Source organism: Eubalaena glacialis, chromosome 8, assembly GCF_028564815.1.
Source record: "Eubalaena glacialis isolate mEubGla1 chromosome 8, mEubGla1.1.hap2.+ XY, whole genome shotgun sequence".
Taxonomy (NCBI): Eukaryota; Metazoa; Chordata; class Mammalia; order Artiodactyla; family Balaenidae; genus Eubalaena; species Eubalaena glacialis.
In genome coordinates, this window is record NC_083723.1 from 117,785,880 (window position 1) to 117,803,120 (window position 17,241).

At 39.4% G+C, this 17,241-nt stretch overlaps 1 protein-coding gene and 1 pseudogene across 1 annotated transcript; both read left to right on the top strand.

The window, feature by feature from the left end:
* Positions 1–258: 258 nt before the first annotated feature.
* LOC133096518 (olfactory receptor-like protein OLF3) lies at positions 259–1,209 on the top strand (annotated as a pseudogene).
* A 14,786-nt stretch (positions 1,210–15,995) lies between these two features.
* On the top strand, positions 15,996–16,949 carry LOC133096520 (olfactory receptor-like protein OLF3). The gene has a single exon (XM_061198131.1). The coding sequence runs from the start codon at positions 15,996–15,998 to the stop codon at positions 16,947–16,949; it is 954 nt and encodes a 317-aa protein (XP_061054114.1).
* The last annotated feature ends 292 nt before the right edge of the window (positions 16,950–17,241 follow it).

Sequence of the window (17,241 nt, forward strand, 5' to 3'; positions counted from 1 at the left end):
TCTCCAGGCTTTAACTGACTCCTTGAGATCACATCACGTCCTTTGGAAGGTGCTAGCCTCTCTCTCTTATGTAGAGTAGATATAATGCATAGTAGAATCAAGCCTGTCTTCTTGACCCGTAAATGATCTGGAACATCTGGCCAAGGTTGGCCGATCATTATGATATGCATTCTTTTAAGAAGTTATTCTTATGGTTCTTTAATTCAACAGCTTCTTTTATTTCTGACTCTCTGCAGATTAATAATCCTCTGTTTTTTAATGGGAGCAGATAACTAGACTTGAATGAGAGAATTCATCCTCCTCGGCCTGTCTAGTGACTGGGACACTCAGGTCGCTCTCTCTGTCCTGTTCTCAATCACTTACGTGGTGACAGTGCTGGGCAATGTCCTCATTCTTCTTATGATCAGACTGGACAGCCGACTCCACACTCCCATGTATTTCTTTCTCACCAACCTCTCCCTTGTTGATGTCTCTTGTGCCACAAGCATTGTTCCTCAGATGCTGGTGCATTTAATTGCAGAACATAAAGGAATCCCATATGTAAGCTGTGCAACCCAGTTATTTTTCTCCCTGGGCCTGGGTGGGATTGAGTTTGTTCTCCTGGCAGTGATTGCCTATGACCGCTATGTGGCTGTGTATGACCCCCTGAGATACTTGGTCGTCGTGCATGGAGGGCTCTGTACTAGGTTGGCGATCACATCCTGGGTCAGTGCCTCTGTCAACTCTCTCATGCAGACCACAGTCACCTTTCAGTTGCCCATGTGCACAAGTATATCGATCACACATCCTGCGAACTCCTTGCTGTGGTCGGGCTGGCCTGTGTGGACACCTCCTCCAATGAGGTTGCAATCATGGTTTCTAGTATTGTTCTGCTAATGACACCTTTCTGCTTGGTTCTCTTGCCCTACATCCAGATCATCTCTGCCATCCTAAAGATCCAGTCCACAGAGGGGAGAAAGAAAGCCTTCCACACCTGTGCCTCTCACCTCGCAGTAGTTGTCCTGTGCTGTGGCATGGCCAATTTTCACTTACATCCAGCCCAATTCCAGCCCCTCTGTCCTTCAGGAGAAGTTGATCTCTGTCTTCTGTGCCATTTTGATGCCCATGCTGAATCCCATGATCTACAGTCTAAGGAATAAGGAGGTGAAGGGGGCCTTTCAGAAACTACTAGGGCAATTATCTGGATTAACATCAAAACTGGCAACTTGATGAATCATGAGCATCACTTAGAGAAAAGAGCTTTGCCTGTGTGTTCTCCCACTTAATTCAGATATGAAGCATTAACTGCATTGCCCTGGCAACCAGGAAGGTGATGACAAAACGTGTACTGGTGATGCTGGGTAGGAGGCTAAGTGGTTGGGTTAGAGTGTGGGATGTGGGCATATTTTTATGTCTTGGCAGCATGTTTAGAGATATTAAGCACTGCTGTAATAGAACTTCTCAATCTTCATTCATATGACCCTGGAGTAATGAAAAAAAATACCATTTGTGTTTTGCTTTATCATTTTGTTTGTAATCATAGGCCTATTCATGGATCTTACTTTGAACTATTGGTTCTTCTCTTTTAATTTAGAAATATGTGTTTTAATTTCCAAATACGTGACTCTTTTAAAAACCATTTTACCCACTCAAATGACTAAAATTAAAAATACTGATAGTGCTAAGTTTTGGTAAGGATGTGGAGCAATGTGAACTTATGCATTGTTGTTAAGAGTATAGAATGGCAACTTCTTATAAAAGTAAACATATACTTACCATGTGACCCAGCAATTCCACTCCTAGGCATCCTCACCCAAGAGAAATGAAAACATTGTCTACAAATGACTTGTACATAAATGGTCATAGTAGTTTTGCTCACAATACCACTGGTCCTTGTTAATCCAAATTCTTTTACAAGTTTATTGTGTTTTCATTGGGAACAAAAACATTTTCACCTTTTAGATTTACTGAAAATAATGTGTGGGATATGTATCCATAACCAGTAATTGTGTGAATCACTGTTCTGAGGAGAGTGCTGCTATCGAGGCTGATTAAAATGTTTTTGAGCTCGACCTTTGACATGTGGCGATAAAACTTAACTTTCGAGTGCTGGAGGTAAGTCAGAGGAACCATCAAGCAAAGGTCTTGTTTTACACGGATGGAGTATAACTAAAGGTGTTTGTATGCATGGCTGTGACTGGCCCAGGAAAAGCTACATTTCAAGCTCTTCCTGATAGTATACGAACTGAGAGGACTTTTACCTCACAGTTTACAAACAGTTTGAGATGGTACCATTCAAATGTTAAAACTGTCCAATCTCTGAAAAATCTATTACCTCTTTTCCTAGACTTCAGATACAAAATAGGCACATAAAATTTGAAATAGTGTATAAAATATTAAAGATGTATTTAGTCTAAGAAAGAAAGATTCCTCAGCCAAAATTAATGTAAAATAAGACACATTTCATTTGGTGAATAAGGATAGTTGAGTCAGCTGCGCAGTGGTCACCCTCCAGTCTCCATATAAACGCCTTCTCCCATCCCTCCTCCTCACACAGCAGGGACCTAGTTGATCTTTGTAAATCTGCTGAGCTGAGTTAATCTAGAGCAGACCTCACCTCTGAGAAAAAGCCTCCATAAGGTAAAAGAGGGGGAAGAAATAATTGTACAAGAGATAAAGAAGGGGAAAGGGGAGAAAGAATATGGTAGTGGCTCATCTTCACACTCCCTTGAAGACGTCTTCTTTAGGTCCTTTCTTCCTTGTCTCTTCTTTAAGTCAGGTGATGTGCAGTTCTTCCACTTGTGAACACACTGTCACACAGTCTCAGTGTTCAAGCAGAGTCAAAGTCCCATTTGATATTTAATTTTACCTTAAAATAATTTAGACCTATAATTTGTGTTATAGACAAGCATCCCCAAACATGTCCATGCTAGTGGGCTAAATTTCTCTTGGTGTTAATTAAGAAATATTAATGGAGTATCTACTATGTGTATGACAGTGAATTGTTTTTGAGGTACAATAAACCATATGATGCATTTCTGGCAATAACATGACCCTAGAGCAGGGATGACAGATGATGAAACAGTTAAAATACAGTGTGATAAGTGTCACAGAGAGACTAAGACTTCAGGGGTGATTTCAGGAGTCTTCTGTATGAAAGGACCAGAAAAGGTCCAAGTGGAGACCAGAAAAGTGAGGAAAAGTTATTCAGATGACAACAATCCAAACAAAGGTGCAGACAACCTGTGAAATACGCAGAGCTGGGAGAGCATGGAAGTTCAGAAATGTCCCGAATCCTCGCTTGCAGCGCAGAGAAGATTGAGGCAGTAGTGAGGGTGAAGCAGGCAGGTAAGAAGGGTCAGAGCATGGAGGGCACTGATGCCATATTATCTTTCAACTTTATCTGAGAGAGATGGGGACCTAGTAGAGGTTTTTAAGCAGGGGTATGGCTTGATAAAATTTACATTTCTGAATTATCACTTTTGCAAAAGGGTCAAAGGAAGAAAAGATGAGAGGCAAGGAGACCATCCAGGGGGGCTGCTCCAGGGATACTACTGAGACATAAAAGGAATCTGAACTAAGGTAGTGGCAGTGGGCAAAGAGAAGTCAAGTAAAGTCACATGATAAAAGAGAGTTCAGAGGGACATTTCCTGTTTTCTTAGATTAGAATTTTATATGGATCCACCGCCTCATCTAACATGTCATAATCCTGCCTGAATGTTCAGTAAATTGTGGAGTAAAGTACTAAATGTACCATCACGAGCACATACTATATAAAATGGTAGGGGAAAGTGATGAAAGAAGAAAATTAGTAAAAAATACAAGTATACACATGTCAAATATACACATGACACTTTAAGAAGGAGAATTTCCCATATGTTAGATTGCTATTGTCCTACAGTCCTCAGAAGCTCTTTTCTCTTTTTATGATTATAGTTTTTTCCTCTTTGTGTTCCAGTTTTGCCAGTTTCTATTGATTTATCTTTATCCGCACTGATTGTTTCTTGGCTCTATGGGTCTGTTCATAAGCAATCTTTGTTTCTGTGACTGTGTCCTTTCTGTCTAGCATTTCCATTTAACTCCTCCATATAGTTTTCAATTCTCTATTGAAATTACTCAAGCATTTTTGACACCATCAATTTTTTCCACTAGATCCTTTACTTATTTATGAGAGTTACTTTAACCCCCTGTGTGGTAGTTCTTATAATACAGGTATATCTAATTCTGGTTCTTTAATTTCTTTGTTCAGTGCAGTGTAATTTTTCTTGCCTTTTCCTCCGACTTTTAATTTTGATTGGTACCCAGACATTTTGTGTGTATAATGAGATAGTCTTATACCTTGAAATGAACACATCTCTACTGTTTATCCTGTAGTCTTGTGAAGAGTGTGGGAATCAGTGTAGTCATGGGTGGAGCTGGGTTTGAGTTTTGTGTTGCTGTGGTTATCCTCAGTGCAACAACAAATTCAATGATTTCTATTACTACTTGTGCTTCGGGTGGGATATTCAGTCATTGGAGGGTTTTTCCCAGTGTTCCTGTTCCTCCCTTAGTTTTAAGTTACACTGTGAGACTGCATGTCACAGGATGTGTCTTTCCACATGTTCTCTCTAATCCATGGTAAACTGCTGTTACTTGTTCCTCAATTCTTGCTGGTCTGGTGATGGAGGGTGAGGGTTTATTCTCTGTTGTCCTGGGTCTGTCTCAGACTTAGGCACATCCTTTGTCCCTGTGTCTCAGGGTTGGAGCTCTGTTAGTGGTCTTGCCACTTCTGCAGAGTGAGGAGATAGATGGCTTATGATCTGAACACAGAGCAGTTTCCTGTCCCAAGGACCCTGCACAAGAATTTATTTATTTTTCTGTTTTCCCTCTTTAATGAATCTTCAGCTGTCTCTGAGGAAAACAGGTGCTGTTATCCTTCCCCCAGTGGCTTCGGGCTTTTGTTCCATGTGGAGACGACTTGGTGGTTGCAGAGTTCCTTCTGCCCACAGCAGTGGCTGCGGCTGCCTTCACACAGACCTGCACCAGGAGGAAGGCTTTCTTTGGTTTTCCACTTTTGCCCAAATATTCATGTGAGGACTGTTCTAAGTCTATGGAGAAAATAGTGAGAATTGGTGGGAACTCCTCTTTTTGCCATGGCTCTCAGCCACTTTATACTTACAGTACCCCGCACTTAAACGTTAGCAATTTGTTAAAGAAGTTCTCACTGGCTACTTTGGGGGCCCTATTTTCCTTCCATGCTCTGGCCCAGGTAAGTAAGAGCTCATATCCTATCTCTTTCTGGATGTACTTGTCTTTCCCGAGATCTCATGCTATTTGGTTGCCCTGCAATCTTAGTTTACTGATGATTTCAAGAATAGTTATGATTTTGTAGATTACCAAAACTTTTCTTGTTTTAGGATGGAGCCAGTGCTCTTTCCAGCTTTCTACAACCTAAGTGGAAGCTAGAACAAGCTCAATTACTTTATTTTATCTAAGTAGACTCTCTTTTTTAGAGCATTTTTAGATGCACAGCAAAGGTGAGCAGAAAGTACTGAAAGTTCCCATATATTATATCTGTCCCCCCAGACAACCCCCCTACAACAGAAACAGCCTTCCCACTATAAACATCCTCCAGCAGAGATTGGACATTTTCAATTTTTAAAAGGACTTGTAACAGATAAAGTAAGAGTGGGGGAGGTGGGTGATAATTTACAGCTCAGTAATATATAACAATGGCAAATAATGATTTTCAAGCTAAGGAATTTCAAGTTAAACAACGAATTTCTGGAAGCAGTTTAACCAAATTATATGCATAGTTTTGGAGCAAATAATTTATGTTCATACTTTTCTTAAAAATCCAAGCCTACACATTGATAATATATATTAGTGTGTCTGTCACAAATGCTTCTTGAAGGAACTATTTCAATTTCTAGGTAGACATCTATGAGATAAACTTCCTAGGTAGAAGAGAGAGTATTTCCTGTTTGGGGAACAGCAAGAATTTTAGAATCATGGGGGCTCACATGGGAGAGAAGCAGGGAAACTCTTAGATTGTGGTTGACTTAAAATTTTTTCTCCCTCCGATGGTTGAGATACGGGATTAAAGTCCTTGGAAACTTTAGATCAAATATTTGTGAAGTGTATAATAGTAAAGTGTTGTAGTGAAAGATTAATGTGACAGTGGTCTACAGAGTGAATTGTTCCAGTAGTTCTCAAATTTTATTCTCTCAGAAACACCTGAAAAGTGTTTTATTCTATCAGAAACACCTGAGGGGCTCCTTAAATCACTGTTTGCTGGACCTTATCTGCATAGTTTCTTATTCATCAAGTCTGGGTAGAGTGTAGTCTATCACACTTTGAAAGGTACTGAATTAAGTCACACTTAGGAACAAAATGCTGAAATAATAGAGACCAGCAGTATTAATAATGGAAATGAAGGACCCATGTGACCGATGTTTTGAAGTAAGAGTTGATGTAACTTGCTGAATGATAGAGCCTGGATGAGGAGGAAGATTTCCTCAGGTTTTGAGCAGGAGTGACTGAGAGGATTGTGAATTCTTGTGAGAAGCTTGGCATTTGGGAATTCACCTCTAATGTCTGCAGATGAGAGGAAAAAAACAGTAGTGATGTAGACTTCTGGATACTGTGACCAGAATCCTCACAGTAATGGGATTTTTCCAACTTTCCTGAGAGAAAATATGCAACCAATCTGTTAATTGTGTGGGAGTTAAGAAATTCAGGTGAGGAATGAGAAGCCTCTCTACTTTCCCTGTGTACTGCTCGGGACATCACATAAGCTTTGTCACAGGCACTGGGTGCTGTAATATCAGAAGCCATGGGAACATGATGGAATGTGTTAGTGGATGAACAGAAGGATGATACATTGGGTGAGTGTCAATGATCTGGCAAATAATTAATGGATATTAGGTAAAGAGATGAGCTGGCATGCGGATGAGGGAATGCGTAAGTGGTTGGACTAGCAGATGAGCAAATGGGTGAGTGAATATTGAGATGGTTGTAGACAGCTGGGTAAAGGAGTGGCTACGTTAATGGTGGTGGTAAGGATTACTGGGTATATGACTTGGTAGAAGAGTAAACGGATACATGGTTCACTTAAAGGGTGCATGATGCCTAAGGAATATATCAGAGAATGATAATGTGACTGCATTCTGTCCAGATTACATTAAATCTTTTCATAAATACCAAAAATTTGAAGAGGCATAAAATGTTAACACACTGTGTTAAGGACTTTGCATCCTCTTTTCCTTTTTTTATCCGGAGACCATAAAAATCTATTGTTGTAAATTTTATTTGGAGTTTTAAGTCTTTCTGTATGTTGCAATTACCATGAGCAATGTACTCAGGTCCATTTAAAATGCAGTGCTCATCGCAGCCCAGTGGACTCTTGGAACATATCTCAGGGGAGTGAAAACACCTCTCCTGTCTCCAGGCGAGGTAAGGGCATCCTGAGCAGAAGAGGATAATTGGTTTTTCACCAGGTGGATGCAGGACTCGCCACTGCTCACTAGCATAGGGGCATGAGCACTAAAGTCAGTTTGGGCTGTAGGAGAATATCCTAAAACCTCAGAAAACTGGCTTCAGTGAGTTTTCAGATGACCTAAGGCTTCAGTGGATTGTTGTAGTCTGAGGAGGATGGAGAGAATAGTCTTGCACAGGGAGGAGAAGGGTAGCATCAAGGCCCTGCCCTTGAGAATTGGGAGTGGAGGCAGCAGTTAACACTCTAATGCATAAGGCTCCTGAGGGGAATCTGTTGGCCCACATTGCTAATTCAGCCGCTGCTACACCTCATTACGTTTGTGTCTGAGCCAATTCTGGGGCACCTGTGAACCTCCTCCTAGCAGTTTCCCTCACAATCTAAACTAGTCCCAGGTGATCTTAGCGCAGGAACCAAGGAGCGTGGGCCCCTTCATTTCTCTGGTCCATCACTTTGTTGGGGGGAAGTACTCTTCAGAAATCAACATAAACCTAGACTGAAGGAGACGTGCCTGTTTTGTCTGGCACTAATCAATGAGTGAGAGCTCTAACAGGTATCCACAGAGGGGGTGTGTAAACAGAGGCTTCTACAGGGGCAGAAATAGAACTGATCCGATTAGAGGATCAGGGATATGAACCATGAACGTTGAAATCTTCTCATCTTAATAAGTATGGCAAAGGTAGTGAAGTAATTCTGCTTTCCAGAACCTGGGGGCTTAGGTATATTTCTGTTCTAAGAGTTCTCAATTCCAAACTTTAGTAATGGCAGAAAGAGTAATAGTGAAATGGAGGGAATGAGGTAGAAAATGATTAATATTTAGAAATTGGAGATAGTATGGGTAAATTCTACATTATAGTCGGGCAAGACACTAAGGAACAAACCAAGATCTGTAAAATGATGGTTAGGTTTTAATATTCATGAACATGTAGTAAGAATATATTACATTTCCAAAAAAGATAAATTGTTAATTGCTATGAAGTCTTTTATCTCAATTATTTCCCCAAGAGTATGTATACAAAGTATTCTGATTTTACTTTGAGTTTTAGAAAATAGAATTGTAAGATGATGAAATGGATTACTCAAAGTCGTACGATACCCAGAATGTGAAGTGGGATGAGAATTGAGGTCTCCTGGCTCTCGTTTAAAGGTTGGTGACTCTATAAGCTTCAGGGATTGCACTGTGGACACATGGTGAACTCAGGAAATTATATTGCAAAAGAATGGCCTAGTCTTACCTATAGAACAAGACATATAAAGAAGGCGAGCATTTACAAAATGAAGTCATGTTAACATAAATAATCAAAGGATCTCAGGTTTGCACTTATTGGAGAAGCTTGGCCTCTATAATTGCTGATTATCTGAAAAGCCAGGAAACCAAGTCCAGACAGTAGTAGAAAACTTAATTACCTTCTGAGGATATAAAACTGTTTTTGAGAAATCACCCATCCAAGTGGTCCTGGGTTCCCTGTTCCAAACATTAGGGTGATGCAAATATTCCTGCCCGTGATGAATGCTTTCAATGTACAGAGCATACATATATTCATCCACAGATCAAATGAATATTTCTCTAAATTAAAGCCATTTTCTTTGACAGCTTAACTGTGTGAAGGTATGGTTTGGTTTATTGTGATCAGCATAAAAGAAAACTTATTTGTAGGTTGTGCGACTTACCTTCATGTGCTCTGCTTCTGTATTCAGGACTTCTCTATCAGCTAAGACTGTAGAGGACTCTAATAAGAAGGGCAATATGATTAAGACTCAAGAATGTTACAAAACATGATGCACAAACTTTTAGGGGAAAAAGGACTTTGGCTTTTTATCCCTTAGCTATAGTGCACTATCTTTGTAATGAAGTAATAGGCTCACTCGTAAGCCTCACTGTGTTTCAGATGGGATTTTTGAAGCTGATCCAAGGTTTTGTCCAACTATGTAGTCTTTGAATTGGCATGAAGAGTGGGAAGATTATTATTCTGAAATATAACTCTGGAAGGTGAGATATTCAGGATCACTTTTATAGTGTGCATACTTCCTGAATCTTTTCAAATTAATACTTCTCTCTTCCTAATGTAGGAGGAGATAGAAATGATTTATTGAAGCAGACAGCCAACAGAAATAGAAAATGTTGTTAGGTAGGTTTAAATGTATAATACACCAGGGTAGGATAAATAAAATGTGGTAAGAATGTTGCAAGTGGAAAAGTTAGCCATGTGTTAAGCCCTGAATACTTCCATCTTTGCAAAATTTCATAGAGTACTCTGGGGTGTTTGTCCATAGAGTAGCAACGGAAATTTAATTCAGCTAGAAAATGATTTAAAAATGGAAACAGCAGCTTCTGAAAACATCTCCAGAGAACCACAATAATGATCCTATCTGTGTGGCACCAACATAATGAAAATTCTGTCAATATTAGTTTGACTTTGTCTGTGGGTCAAGTTTCTAATCTTTCTTGATGAGCAGTTGCTCATAGTTCTTCAGGCCTTATTAGTACTATTACGGCAGAGAAAGTGGGGGAAGAAGTGGTAAAAAGCTAAAAGAGTTCTGCAAATTGAGAAGCCACATACCTGCTTGGGGCTGTACCTGAAAGACATACTGTAGAGCTCTAGGGGGTTTGGTATGGAAGGGTCTTTCATCTGGGAGATCTTCCGCTCAGAGTTTAAGTAAATTATAACAGACTGGTTGGAGATGCCTGATCTCCATGGCTCCTAATTACCAGATAAGAAGAGGAAAGGGCAGTTTTAGAGCACAGGCCATTTCCACTGGAAGGCAGGCCTTGGTGTAGAGAATTAGAGAGATGGCATGAAACTATTTGGCTTATAGATGAAGAGTTAGAAGGCAGGCCTAGAAAAGGAGGGCAGGAGCATGCTAACGCCAAATTTTATCTTCCTCCCCGTCAAACCCCTAGATAAAGACTAGTCCTGGTTTTAATATCAGCTAGCACCGTTGTCAGAATTTTGCACTCATCATCCTGTTCAGGTGACGAATATTTTTAGCCAAAGGTGTTATCAGGTAGTAGGAGACTGAAACAATAGGAAAAACAATTATGGCTGAATTTATAGAGATAGAATAGGTTGGAAAATAACATTATATTTGTTACAATTTAAATCAAGTTTTTATAATCCAGAGAATATAACAGTACCCATGGAATCAATAAATAAATTTACTCTTATTAAAAAATGTAATAATTGACTGAAATTTAACTTTTAATTTAGGTGTATTTTGTCATGTAAAAGGAGTTGTGTGAGAAATGTGTTCACCTACTTCTTATTTCAGTCGAGAGAAGAACATTTCAGTCCTGATATTTATATAACTGATAATTACTGGGTAATGGGAGAAGGCACATGGCAGTAGTTATAAGTAAGGTCTGAAAATGTAATAGTTTAACTGATAAAATTTGATCTTACTGTTCATATCTCACCTCTGACTTTTCCTGCAGTTTTAGTGTCATTCACGTACTAGTCCACAATAAGATTAGATACTTCATATTTTAACCCCCTCATTTAGTATTATTTCATATATAAACAGTTCACCACAAGGATAATACTCAACATAAAAGTAACAGATTCCAGGCATTAGTAACAGTACTTTAAGGGGATAATTTTTTATGGAATATTTCAATGGCACCTTTAATATTAAGTCACATAGTGTTCTATACTTGTTAGGGCCACAGTAATTTTCCTATCTCCACTATAATTCATAAAACATAGGCATGAAGATGCCCTTCCTTCATGGTGCTCATATCTAAGGAGATGAACCACATGGGTACATCATTCTTCAGTTCTGTGTTTTGAACAGTCGGCATGGGTTGTTTATTATTGAGCAGGCAAGAAAGCTCAAAACAAATGGAGAGGTATGACCTGAGATTTGTTGAGTGTGAGCATGATATGACCCAAAAGATGTAAAATAGGATTTTGTTTTTTATTAATGGAGCATTACGAACCTGGAAAAAAGGTGAATTAGCCAAAGTTAAAATAAATACTGAGAAGAAAATACAGAATGACTTTTACAGGAGGAAGAGCTAAATAGATTGGCCTCTTAACTGTGGTCATCGTTTAACTCCGGTTTTGAACATCAGTTTTATGCTTAGGTCTGCACCATGAGGTTTTTGTTGTCTTCTTTACACAGACAAATGGAGAAATATTCCCAGATTTTTCTCTTAGTTTTTTGACTTCAATGAAAAACACGTGTTTAGAGAGAGCTACATATTCTACAAATTAGTTTGGACTGAGAAGACCACGCTCTGGCTTCCTGATAGGAGCAGTGAGATAGGAAGCACATTATCAGGCACTAATCCATTCTCTACCCTGGGCCAGGGTAGAAATCCAGCTCTATTCCGGTGGAGCTGACCCCAAAGTAATATGGAGACAGTATTAAATGCAGGGAGTGTTAAAAGGATCTGATAAACACATGTTTTCTCCTTCATTTGGCTTTCCAAATGCTGATGTTATTTCTATTTTCTTTATCTACAGTGAGTCCCAAAAGGGACTATGTGAGTGTGGATGTAAGGTGTATTTGGATGTTAATAATTTTGAAATAAGACATGGTGTTTAAAAATGAATAGTAGTCTTAGGTTAAAATTAATCAGGTAGCATATCAATGGAAGATATTTCAGCTATTTTAATAAAATACTTTGCTGTAAAACATAGTATAATAATTCTACAGATAATAAAATTTAGAAATAGGACAAGATTGTGGATTGTGTGGGAATTCTTCTGCTCAGGATGAACTTAATTCTGTATACATTTAGACATCATAGATCTGTTTGTGCATGAAAGTGATGTGAAGAAATTTGTTTTGCATGATTAATGTGGAGGCAGTATGTAGGATGTGTGGAGTGGGTAGAGCTTACGTCAGGGAAATTTACAAGGAAGCTATTACACTTCATAAAGTGGGATTGATGAGGGCAAACGGAAGTGTGAATGAACACTCAATGAAAGATGGAAGATATGTAATTAAAACAAAGATTTATTTGAGGCTTAAATAAATGAGGATTTATTCTATGGAGTGGTGAGGAAGAAGAAAAAAATCAATCCTGATGTGTTAGAAGAGTGGGAGAACTTTAGTTCCATTGTCAGACATGAAGAAGTCAGGAAGGAATACAGCGTGTGGGGAGATGAATGGAGATGTTTGTGAGATATTTATGAAATATTTTTTAAATTGTTGGGAAAAGCATCTGGAGCTTTAGAGGGAAGTCTAGGAGTTAAATGTAGAATTGAGGGTGAGCTACATATAGTTGATAATATTACTGTAGTTAGAAATCAAAAACCCTTCAAGAAAAGAAAACTATAGAAAGAAGAGTATTAACTGTGAGCAAGAAGCTTAACAAAGTTCTCACAGTGCTGGGGTAGGTAGGAGAATTTAGGAAAGTTACCCGAGAATGCAGATGAGGAATAACAGATTGGAGGAAAATCTGATCAGAAGTGAATGATAGAGTTGAGAGTTGGAAGGAGGAATTAGTTAACGCTGTTAAAAGTTAGCAATGAAAATGAAATGAAAGTTTCTGAGTTTGATGCCTAGAAGGCCATGAGTGACCTTTAAGAGTACAGTTTCTATGGATTAGTGAAGGTGAAAACTACATTTCCATGGCTTAAATGAAGCATGTTTTGAGGAAATAAACCCAGCAAGTGGATACCAATCATTTGAGAACTCTGGATGTGAAAGAAAGAAATAATTAGAGTGAAAAATAGCAAAGATTCCTCTCTCCATGGTGAGAGGTATGCATATTTTTTATAATGAGGGAAAAGGAGTACATCTGAAGCAGGAGAAACCCCAGGATGACAAAGAGATAGACTAAATGAAGAAATAAGATCCTGAAAGAGAGAGCATGAAATCAAAGGTTAGATCAATTATCATCACCAAATAATGGGTGCCTGCCCTAATTCAGTCATTAGTATAGGAATGCTGGATCTTCAACTGCTTAATTTCATTATCCACATTATATAGATGAAGAGTAATGAGACTCAGAGAGGCCAAGTGGCTTGCTTCAGGAAGTGGAAGAGAATGAATTCAAAGCAGAAACTATTAGATTCCGAAGCTCATACCTGCACTAAGTGGCACTGTCACTTGTTTGTAATGAGGCAGAAGCTGTAGTGGAGAGATGTGCAGGGTGAGTAAAAGGAGCACAGGTGAGTCATTGGCTGGCATGTTCTCCAGGCGGCTTGCACGTGCACCAGGGGGAAAAAAATGATGTGATGATGATCTGTTTTCGTGTCATTTCCTCTATGGATGGGTTAGGTCTTTGAACACAGGTAAGTGTAATATTCGCCTTGAAACACCAACATCTAACCAAGATGAGACTTTATAGATATTTGCCAAATTAATAGAAAAAGAAATGTCTACTTTCTGCTGCAGATCTGCTATATATTCAACAAAAGTTAACAGATTTTTTAAGTTAAATATTTTCTTGCAGTTTTACAATTATATTTGAAGGCCTTCTTTGAGGCAAGTAGATGTTATTTCAGCCTGACCATGTTGAACAAAAGCAAAGTGAGGCGTGGTGGTAGAAGTATCTTGATAGAGCAGTAGAGGACATCAGGTTTGTGGACATTACGAAAGAGGTTTATGAAAATTTATGTATCTGAATCATGAAATATATGGCCATTTCTAGACCTACTTTGTTTTGTCCTTTAACAGGTTTTTAACTTAAAAACAGAACAATTATTTTGCCAGCAAAATGGGTTTATTTGGGAGAGGGTTTATTGCAAGAGAAATCGCAATTCAGGACATGCAAGCTGTAGCAAAAGCCATAGGCAAGTCCCACAAACAAAGGAGAGGAACCTTATAGAGAAAAAGGAGGATGTTGGGAAGGGTTGTTTTGAACCAAAGTCCTTTGGAGAAAATTGAGAATTCAGGGTTATGACGGTTTCTCACTGGCTGAGTTGCTGGGGTAGTCAGTTACTTACAAGAGATGCAATGTGTTTATCTTTTCCTGTTGAGGTTTGTAATTGATGATTCTTTCCTGTTGATGATTCTTCCCTGGGGCCTGTAATTGACAATTCTTCCTGTAATTTACATTGATGGTCTGCTTGAGACTCCCTATCAGGCCTCCCTTAGTCAGGGTTTTCCTTTATTAATTTTCACACAGGTAAGAGAGTTGAAGCATAGACAATATTCACTTTTCTGCTCAGAGACCCTACCCCAACCCCTAAGGGTTTGTGGATGACACAAGCAGCTCTGTTGCTGCCCCCAAGCCCTCTTACTGCCTTATCTCCTATTTTCTTTTATTTTGTACTTTATTTTGTACACTGCAAGAAAAGAAAAGTTAGTGAATTAGGCAGGCATGGAGAAATAATAATGAATCAGTCCTATAAAAATATTTTTTAAAATGTAAATGGCTTATTAATATTCAAAATTGACATTATAACATACAGTTCTACTGAAAAAGCACTTTCTGGGTGAAAGAAAGCAAAAAGTCAACTCGATTCCTCTGTACATCTACATGAATTCATACCTCCTTCTCTGCCTTCGACAATTAAGAAAGGTATTTAAACATTTGCTTCCCTTTCTCTCTTGTAAATAAAAAGTCAAGCATTCACACTCTCATTACCTTAATTTTGAGCCCATATAAAAGGGTAGATTTTTAACAGCAGCAAGTTGAAAGGAGAAAAATGAAAAGAACAAGGTACAATTACAATCATCTACCCTACTGTATCTCACTGAGGCTAAAGAGACCCAAGGCTATCAGAAAGACAAATGGTCCCCAGGTCCTCAAAGTGACCCAGCAATTCCTAAGCCCTCAGTTCTATTAAAAATTGCCTCTGATATTATTTATGACTGAATTGGTGAGGGGGGGGGTTGCATGAGAAAATCATGTTTGCTACTTTATTTATGCCAAGGCAGAGATCATATGACTACTAATACCCATACTACTACAGTACTGCTACAAGTAACAGTTCACAGAGTACTTTCTCCATAAGTTACCTACATGTGAGCTTAAATGTACTTGTGAGTTGTATAATATTATCTGTTTCATATGTAAAAGTTTGTCACTAAACCCACATCACATAACTGGTAAATAAAATCAGTTTTCAAACCTAGATTCTCTGATTCCAGATCTTCTCACAAGCCCCTGCCTCTGTTCAGTATTTCCTTTAATAATAGATTTATACATTTCATCATGATGGATCTAGTTGACATATTTAAGGTAGTTTTTGTAACTTTCCCACCAAGCTTTTCTGCACTGTTTATGAGTTTACCTGCCATTGTTATCTACTATCCTTTCCTTGCCCTAGAAACTTAGGCAAGTTGGTAAAGATGTGGAGCTTCTAAAATTGTAATGCATTATCTTCAGGCTTTAACTGGGCCTCCCAGGGACAACAGCAAGTCCTTATGAAGGTGCTGTCCTGTTCTCTGATGCAGAATGGATACAATGTATATCAGGATGAAGCCTGTGTCATCTTGGCCCATGAGTGATGTGAAACATCTGACTAAGGGTGGCCAATTGTATATAGTTTGTATTGATAAAAGTTATTTTTATGGTTCTGTGATTCAGTAGATTCTGTTATTTCTGACTCTCTCTGCAGATTAATAATCCTCACATTTTAAAATGGGAGCAGATAACCAGACTTTGGTGAGAGAATTCATTCTCCTCGGCCTGTCCAGTGACTGGGACACTCGGGTCGCTCTCTTTGTCCTGTTCTTGGTTATGTACCTGGTGACAGTGCTGGGGAACTTCCTCATTCTTCTTGTGATCAGACTGGACAGCCGACTCCACACTCCCATGTATTTCTTTCTCACCAACCTCTCCCTTGTTGATGTCTCTTATGCCACAAGCATTGTCCCTCAGATGCTGGTGCATTTTCTTGCAGAACATAAAGGAATCCCATATGTGCGCTGTGCAGCCCAGTTATTTTTCTCCCTGGGCCTGGGTGGGATTGAGTTTGTTCTCCTGGCAGTGATGGCCTATGACCGCTATGTGGCTGTGTGTGACCCCCTGAGATACTTGGTCATCATGCATGGAGGGCTCTGTGCTAGGTTGGCCATCACATCCTGGGTCAGTGCCTCTGTCAACTCTCTCATGCAGACCACCATCACCTTTCAGTTGCCCATGTGTATGAACAAGTATATTGATCACATATCCTGCGAACTCCTAGCTGTGGTCAGGCTGGCCTGTGTGGACACCACCTCCAATGAGATCGCAATCATGGTTTCTAGTATTGTTCTGCTGATGACACCTTTCTGCTTGGTTCTCTTGTCCTACATCCAGATCATCTCCACCATCCTAAAGATCCAGTCCACAGAGGGGAGAAAGAAAGCCTTCCACACCTGTGCCTCTCACCTCGCAGTAGTTGTACTGTGCTATGGCATGGCCATTTTCACTTACATCCAACCACGCTCCAGCCCTTCTGTCCTTCAGGAGAAGTTGATCTCTCTCTTCTATGCCATTTTGACACCCATGCTGAACCCCATGATTTACAGTCTGAGGAATAAGGAGGTGAAGGGGGCCTTTCAGAAACTACTAGGGCAATTATCTGGATTAACGTCAAAACTGGCAACTTGATGAATCATGAGCATCACTTAGAGAAAAGAGCTTTGCTTGTATGCTTTCCCACCCAACTCAGATATGAAGCATTGTAACTGCATTGCCCTGGCAACCAGGAAGGAGGTGACGAAATGTGTACTTGTGATACTGGGTAGGAGGCTGAGTGATTGGGTTGGGGTGTGGGATGTAAGGGTGTTTTTATGTCACAGCAGCATGTTCAGAGAAATTAAGCCCTGCTGTAATAGAACTTCCCACTGTTAACCACTCAGTATCCATTCATATGGCCTCAGAGTATTTGAGGAAAATATCA